The sequence below is a fragment of the Arvicola amphibius genome, chromosome 7, assembly GCF_903992535.2.
Source record: "Arvicola amphibius chromosome 7, mArvAmp1.2, whole genome shotgun sequence".
NCBI classification, from domain to species: Eukaryota; Metazoa; Chordata; class Mammalia; order Rodentia; family Cricetidae; genus Arvicola; species Arvicola amphibius.
In genome coordinates this window covers 126,352,550-126,361,508 of record NC_052053.1, presented here as the reverse complement: position 1 = coordinate 126,361,508, position 8,959 = coordinate 126,352,550, and the positions used below count along the sequence as shown (strand labels likewise).

The window sequence follows — 8,959 nt, the reverse complement described above, 5'->3', positions numbered from 1 at the left end:
CCGGCAAGGTTAGCGTGTCCTAATAGCCCTGCGGCTGCTGCGGCAGTTGGTAACACTTCAGCAGTGTTTGCATAAGGAGATCCGGTCGGATTGGAATTTGCCACTGGACCTGTCACATTGGCATAACTGATATTGAGACAGCTGCCACTCTGTGGATCCTCTTGTATCTTCTGGATGATAAGTTCAACAGCTTTTCGGTTTTGTTCAGGTTCTCCACTCACAGTGACAACCCTCTCTTGCAAGTTGATCCCATCGGGTTTCTGGGAAAGCTGCACCCAAGCCCCTGACTGCTCCATTATAGCCTTCACAGTAGCACCTCCCTTCCCTATTATCAGACCTGCTGTGCTGTTGGGAACTATAATCTTTACCTGTAATTAAAAAAAATACGTATAAATAATACTTCTGTTTTGTGCACATACATTATATTACTTTGCTATCCTAGAAAAAGTACAATAATAAATTGATAATTAGTTTAAACATAATTTATTAAGATGGAAATACCACAACTTTAAAGTGACTTTTATCATAGTTTAATAAAACTACCTTGTACAATGAGGTCTTTCAAAGGAAAAAGCAATCTTCAAGTCAAAACTGCTAAACAAAAAGTTCCTGGAATCTCTGCATTTTGCAATACAGTCTATGGAGAAATGCCAGCATGTCAGAACACAGGGACTTATAACTATACATCAATGGGAATGTTTTCATATAGCTCAAAATTTATAATGTGGCTGCTGGCTCTTCATCCTTTGCAGCTTAAAGAAACTTTCTGCTTTGAGAAACATGAACAGGCAGTATAGAATTATGAAAGCAAAGTTAACAAAGACAGCAGAAGAAAATACCATTAAACCTTTCAAAACATTAATTTCATGTTCCTTAATACCTAGTAGTTTCAGATTACTCACAAATATCTTATGGCTATATTTAGAGGTAAAGATCAGTAAGATTATTATTAGCATTTTATGTTTTTCAATTGGACATATAGTCATTTAACTTTATAAAAAATGATCACAAAGTTAATAATAACTATTTAAAATGTTTCATAAGGGGATTTGAAAGTTACATCACCTGAACATTCTGATGGTGCGATGTGCTGCTTTAGAAGACACAGCTATATTTAGAAGCAGTGCTTGCTACCCTATCACCAAGTGCTGAGGAGAAATGACTGTTGTCACCGGTGTTTACAACAGTCCAACGTGGCCATTTTGTTCATTTATATTGAGTGTGCAGCCACAAGAATCAGCACACCTGGCCTTACTTCATCACAATAAAATGGTGTTGTTTGAGTGCAAGAGTGTGTCATGTCCATAAACTCTACAATTGAAGCAACTAGATATTGACTTTGAGCTTGGATTTGTTGACATCCACATCTCTATCTATGACCCCTCCCCGGGCACTTCAAACCAGACTGCGGTCACTGACAGGGCACTGAAGTAACATCTTTGTTCTCCATATGGGGTGGAGGTTAGAACAGTGGCTAAAGCACCTCTAAAATCTGAGTGAAAGTTTAGTCTTTGTAGCTGAGTTCTTCTGAACTTCATTAGCTAATTTTCAGCAAGTATCATCATTGCTGCTATGATCTGCTAGGGACATTTGAAAGGCAGTCTGTGAGGTCTGGTCATTCTGTTCCTGAAGGCAGCAAGCAGTAAACATATAAATCCATGTTCCAGAGTGCATACATTTGAGTGTATTTATACATCTTACATAAGGATGTGATTTCCTTTACACATATAAAATACTGTCTCATTTTATTTAATCCTTTCATAAAAAATAACTTAATTATTGAAATCTAAATTACCCCAAAACAAAACCTCTTCTATGGGTGCAAATATATTCAAAATTCTAAACTAAGTTAATTTTATTTTATGGATCATATTAGAACTTTTTAATAATTGTTAATTTTAGTAGACCTTTCTCTGAAAATTAATTGTCTTTAAAAAAAATAAATTGTAATGCTAACCTTAATCACACCCTATCCTATTATAAAGATTTTATCACACATATGAAAATCCTGAGAAAAGTTTATGAAAATTCTCCAGTAACTCTTCCTAGGAAGATCCTGTAGTGAACTATCCAGGTTCTCGCAGTCTGCAAGCTTCTCTAGGCTGTGCCCCAACTTCTCTCGCCGGCTTCATCATCTCTAGGGCTCCTGCCTTGGGAAACAGTCCTGGCATCCCTAACTCAGTCCACACCTCAGCTGTGGGCTCCTAAGTAGAGCCCTACTTACTGTTCGTCTGTCTTTGCCTTTGCTCTACCGTGACTTCTAGCTGACTGACAGCTCTTCTCTTTCTTTACACTGACGTTTCTGTCCATGTATGTGTTTTCACCTGCTGAAGTCTAGGGTAGCACACAAGCAGTTTAGCTGGAAAAATAATCACACCTCATACCCCATAGTGTCATTGTTCCTACATTTTGCAATATGTTATTTCTCCTACGCCGAAGTTGGCACAAAAAGGCATCTTCCTGAAGGTCACCATCCTATCTGACTTTACTGTTCCTATTTGTACCTGGTTTAAGTTACACATGGGTAATCATCAAAGAATTAAGGCAAAAGATACGTTTGTACAGAAATACAATTATTTAAAAGATGATTAGCCACTGACACATAGAGACATATGTATGTGTATGTACAAAACACCTGACATTGGGCTCATTATTGTTTAATAAAAAGATTAATTTGTTTTATGTGTGTATTTTGCTTGCCTGTGTGTAACTGTACGGTGCCCATGCGGTGCCTGCCGAGGCCAGAAGAGGACATCACACCTGCTAGAGTTGGAGATGCAATTTTAGGGCTTCTTTGGGGTTGTGGGAACTGAATCCAGGTCCCTTGCAAAAGCAGAAAGCACACTTAACTGTGTGTCTCTAGTCCCGGACTTTGGTTCCTTAAATCAACAGGAATGTTTATAATTCTCAAATTCTAAAATTTCAGTTTACATCATGTATATACTGAAGTGGTCAAAAGTTAAGTACAGTGATGTTTAAATCTTATCAGAAAATTCCTGGAGTCAACACTAACTGGATTTTAGTCAGTTGTAAATCCATCCCTGTCACACTGACAAATACAGAACACCTGCCTCATTCCTATGTGTTCACTTATTTCCCACCATGTTCTACAGTTTCTTAAAAGCTAGTACTTAATCTAGGTGAGCCATGAAAATGTAGTCAGATGGATTTCACAGGTCCAGCACTGAACGTTATTGATTAGGTGGTGGGAGGGGTCAGTAAAAGGATGGCTCTATGTGGGCGTCTACTGACCCACTCAAGAGTAACTGTCCTACAAAGGCCCCTCCCTTTTGCTACAAGCTTTGTGTTTGAAACTCAGCCTAACCTCATACATATGAGGAGGTACCCCTAGAAGTATTATAAAGCTTGTACCTCATTTTGTTTCTTTTCCACACTTTGTTTTCCCTTCTTTCTATAAGCTAAGCTAGGAAAGGGAGACAGGGAACCGCTTTTGTTTGTGTGACTCTGGAAGTGAAATAAAATGAACAACAGTTTCCACCACATTTCTACAAGCAAGAAAATACAGGTTAATACACTTATTTGATGGGATGCTTCTAAAGCATTCTTCTCTGTGAATGAATGACATCAATTTAAAAGTCACATTACAGCACCGCTTGGAGCAGGAGGAAGGAGGGGAAGGGTAACAAGCACAAGCTATACTGTATGACTGGAGACAGTTACACAGAAGGGAAAGCTGCTAGAGCCAACTTCAGGGAATCAAAGAAGTTGTAAAACAATACAATATGGCAGAGAAATCTATTTTAAGTCAGAATAATTTAGGGTAGTCTTGCTGCTTTTTAAAAAATCTGATTTTACTAAACTGAATGTCTGTTTATATAAGAAGGGCTATTTACAATGCTCACAGGCTAAATCAAAAAAGCCTACTGTTATTATTATTATTATTATTATTATTATTATTATTATTATAGTCTCCCCCACATCCATTTGGGTACATAAATACTAAAATAATTCTTAACTCTAGTTAGTAAAAGAGCGCATCTGAAAAACTTAGTTTTTTCATATGCAAATTAGGGCTCTCAATTTATTATTTTTCACTGAATTCAATATTCAACAGAAAAAAAGTAAAAACAACCTAAAGGCTGGGTGGTAGTGATGCCTTTAATCTCAGCCCTTGGGAGGCCAAGGCATGCAGATCTATGTGAGTTCAAAGCCAACCTGGACTACAGAAAGAGTTCCAGGATAGCCAGGACTACAAGAGCAAAACTGTCTTAAAAAAAAAAAAAACCCTAAAAAAACCAATCCAAAACTAAACAAAAACAAAACAAAAAAACCAAAAAAGTGAAACATAAAAGAGCTGTGAACAGAGCCAGAGAGTGACGTCAGTGATGCAGATGCTGGGAGAAAGGATGAGACGTGAGGCCAGAAGGGGCCTGTTTTGGACATTTTCACTTCAAATGTCTATTAGACACTAAAGTGAAAATGTCAATGGCTCTGGGGATTAGAAAAGGTTTGAGAGTTAAAGAGCGAGTACTTTGCATTGTAGAACTATATAGTGTCATCCAGATCGGGAAAATGCAAAGATTGATTGAATAATGATCAATAAAGAAATAAGGGAGAAAAGATATGACTTTTAAAATGACCAAAGGTATTGAAGCAGGAAGTTAACCACTGTGAAGCCATATTATGAACATGCATATGTGTATGTGTACACGCCTACAACTACATACAATAACAGTGAAGTACTGGCAACGAAGGAGGCAAGTGGAAAAAGCATCTACTTAATCTAGTACCACATTTTTTGGTAATAACAGTGCAAAACAATCTTAAAAAGCATATACTCTGCATGTGAATATCTCCAGGGAAAGATATCTAACCATATTTGATGTTGCAAGTTTACTAACGCAACCTCGGGCAGAAAAACATCTTTTGAATAATATTCCTTTGTACCTTAAATCATATTAACTAGCAAGTTTCTCAATCTTAAACTAATATTCACACTAAAATATTTGTAGGTATCAAACTCTTCAAATATATGTGTTTCCTTGCCCCTCCCCCAAGGAGCTATTACATTAGAAACTCTACAAGTAGCTTTGATATGAAGCTGGGCTCAAGAACTTTTGAGATGGTAACTATGAAAGATAAAAGTTACATTTATTATATAATAATTAATTTGGCATAATTTTAAAACATGAAAAAAGGCCAATTTAATACAGTAAATGAACACCCTCTAGGACAAAGGTCTCTCCCAGGGATCCTACCTGACATGCACTAGCACATTTCAAGACTATAATTCAGGGCATTTTGCAGCTCAGAGGCACATATGATAGTAACTCTTTCCCTTGAGAAACTTCTAATTTCTAGTTAACACATGATATATATCAGAATTGATATCTAAAACTTCATCCATTGTCATTTTGCCAAGCTAACCTTTAGGAGGAAAGATACTCCTCCTAAATAATAATAAATGCCAGTAATTTTCATATTTCTATCATCACCCTAATGAATTCAAACACAAAACACTGCAGATACTTTGTGAGCATTAAGAAAGGCATGTTTCTTACAAACGTACTTTTCTCTAGTTTATAGACAAGAGCTGTTGTAAACCAGTTTACAGTAATGAATCTTTTCCATTACTTCCATAGATTGCCCACATAACACTCTGCACTACCAGAAATCCTTCAAGAGCTGATCTATAAAGATCAGGCCACTTTCCTGCTTCTGCTCAAGTAAACAATGCTGCATTACATGCTGGCATCTAGAAATCTCCACATCAGAATAATCCTTAGCTTCCTGAGACTCTCCAGAGCTTGTCACACTGCTTCCTTCACCAACGCTTGTGAATGCTTGCTTCTTTCTGTATACTTGCCAACATATGACTTCTAAACACACACCGTTTCTGAATCTGATACATGTGTATCATATATACTTAGATAAAATTCTATTTATCTGGGGAAAAACATAACCTCATGACACACACTGCTATCCATCCTGATGCTTGTAAAACTGAACCTATGTTTACTGGACATTTCTATTCCTTTATCTGTAAATTACCTTTCTTGATCTTCATTTGTTTTTCTATTGGATTATTTTTTTCCCCACAGGAATTGAGAAGCACTTCATATATCAGAGATAATACATTGAATGTATAGAAGGAAAGGTGACAAATATTTTAAGGCTAAACTCTCTTTTCAATTAATCAATTTCTTCTATTTGGTTTACATTATTATAGACAAGTCCTGGGCAAAGTTTCATTTGAAGGATTCTATAAACTTCTACCTAATGTTAGTCACTTGACATGTACTTTTTCATATCCTACTATGCTCCATGTGCTGTTTTATACATCAGAGACTAATACGGAGAAATATGTCATATGTCATATGATGTAACATTCTAAAGGAGTGATGGGGCACACAGAATACGACAGATGTATTAGTAATAAAGTGCATGGCACTCCCAGGGCAGCAGAACAAAGAATCACATGAAAAATGCAATCAGAAATGCTGGGGAGAGAGGGAGACTGGACAGGCCTACTACAAGTCAGTCAAATGGTCTTCTGGAGTATGTGGTTTGTAATAGTCTTGAAGCATTGTAAGTTTTTAACCAAATAGATCTCTGAGATTAGAATTTCACATGGTGAAAAAGCAAGAGCAGAGCACCGTGGGAGAATCTGCCAGTGTCTGAAAGGAAGAGCGACTGTGCGGTGAGACTGTCCAGAGTGAATGAGAGGGTATCTCATGGTCAGAAGAAGCAGTGTGCTCAGAGGCAGATAGATCCTAACAAGTGCCGATACAAGTTTGGGTATATTGGCTTTTACCATGTAAATTGGTTTAAAACATTCAGATGTAGTCAAGAGAATAAAGTTTAAAAGGAGAAGGCTTAGGGTGGTTGTTGCGACTGTTGGACTTAAGGTAGCAGGTTGTGAGATGCAGGCAGTCTGGGATTGTACTGTGAGAGGTGAGTTCAAGGTACTGGGAACCTGAAGGTTAAATTTTAGGAGGTATTTGGAAAATTATAAATTTAAACCATGAACATTAAAATATAGTAAGGAGCTTGTATGAGCCTTCATAAAGATTCTGTTAGTTCACGGTTGCTGTGGTTTTGGGGAGAGCTTTTGCCTTCTCCACAATTCATGTGTTGTAACTTGACACCAATGAAACAGTGCCCACATTTTTGGGGCTCTGACCTCATAAACAGGTCACTACTGTTATCTTATGTATGTTTTCAGAAAGGGCTTCTCTCTCTTCTGTCACGTGAAGACATTACATTGATCTCTTTTTTCTGTCCCTTTACCCTCTGCCATTTGAATATTCTGCAAGAAAGCTGTCATTAGATGCTAGTATCTTGATTGTGGACTTTCCAGCCTCTGCATCTTTGAGAAATGTTTTCTATACAGTAACAAGTAAGGTATAAAGGCAGCACAACATCCAAAAGCATGCATTCTGCATATAACAGCACATAAAAGGCAAAATATATGATGCTCACAAGACTAGGACATTCCATCACTGAGATGGGGACAAGAGCAGGAACCTGGAACAGACCAGGAACAGGATCATCATGGTGGTGTAGAATCCTAGACACTAACTACAGGAGGCATAGAAGTTGATGTAACAAAATTGGACAGACACGGCTGACAGGTCAATGAACATATGGACTGAGAACACCTGGAATTAGCAATGTGGCTACCACTGATGTTCACTGCAGGTCTGGTGTAATGGTGGTGGTAAGAGCCTGCCTGGAGTAAATTTAGGAACAGAGAGAACAAGGGAGATAATACTTGGTGACTTTGGCTATGAAGGACTAGAAGAGCCATTAGTTTGTGAGGGAAAGAGTGATAATGAGAGAAGGTGGTTCAGTGTTAAAATGGGAGACAGGAATGGGAGGGGGAAGGGATGGGAAGGCCCAGGGTGAATATATTCACAATACGTTACATACAAGTATAAGAGGATGAAAATTTAAATTAAAAAGACAGGAGGAAACACTGCACACAGATTGGAATATTTCTATGGAGAGTCAAAACTTGACAAAAGGTACAATTAAAGACAGGATATCATTGAGCAATAGGGAAAGTGTATGCCTATGGTATAATCGAAATCACTGACTTTGAGCAGAGAGAACTAATGTGGAAATAACTGAGAAGGCGAAGGGCGTGGGTGTGGAGAGCTGGTCTAGTAAGTGTGGTCGGCATCAGCTTTATGAAAGGTCTCTTTTGATGGTGTCAAGTTTCAGTGAAGGACATGTAAGTTTATGGCCTAAGAAAGGAGAAGCAGCAAGAATGATGGTGGAGAAGGCCTGCACCTGCTATCGTGCCTCCTGCTGACCACCAGGCATCGCCGACTGTCTCATAAAACCACTTAAAAATCATGGCCAGATGACGAACAACATAAGCATCATCTTGGAACTGATAAATTCCTGTGGGCACTTGTGAAAGTTTAGCCAACTCTTTTGGCTTTATATTTTCCTCACATGGAAATTTCACATATGAAAAAGCTGCAAATATTCATCTTAAAATATGAAATGCATAAAAAGAAAATAAAAGTGTAGTAGTGTTAGCTTTACCAACTTTTTCCCAATAGAGACTGCTGCCTTTCACTACCATGCAAGAGCAACTGCGTGCTCTCTGGATGCTGACTACAGAACTGAGCTAAGGGCAGTGAATTTGATCACAGAAATACATTAGAAACAGACAAGACTAGCGTTAGATTGTTGGTAACTCAAGCATTTTAAATAAGCTATTTACCAAGTAATTTACTTTTAAGGACAAAGATTTTTCACATTCCCTTTAAATGAACACACTCAGACACTGCACCACTGTGCGAAGAGCCGGGAATTTCTGTATCCGCCCTGAGAAACCCCAGCATTTGAGTTTCCCACGGGAGTCCTCAGCAGGAAAATGGGAAGACAAGGGCCTCAGCACACAGTTCGCTCTGCTGTTCACACCTCGCTACCACTTTAGAAAGTTTCTCACACAGTGGGTCTTCGGTTTTCAGGGAGTTGCTAT

General features: G+C 38.1%; 1 protein-coding gene across 6 annotated transcripts in view; it reads right to left on the bottom strand.

Annotated features, from left to right (window-relative positions):
• The window catches only part of Nova1 (NOVA alternative splicing regulator 1), a 119,939-nt gene that overhangs the window by 637 nt on the left and 110,343 nt on the right, over positions 1-8,959 (bottom strand). For all 6 annotated transcript variants that reach the window (XM_038337487.1, XM_038337489.1, XM_038337488.1 and 3 more), the window contains one exon: positions 1-368. This exon is cut by the window's left edge and continues 637 nt beyond it. In XM_038337487.1, the coding sequence (XP_038193415.1) occupies positions 1-368 (368 nt within the window). The remainder of the gene's footprint in view (positions 369-8,959) is intronic.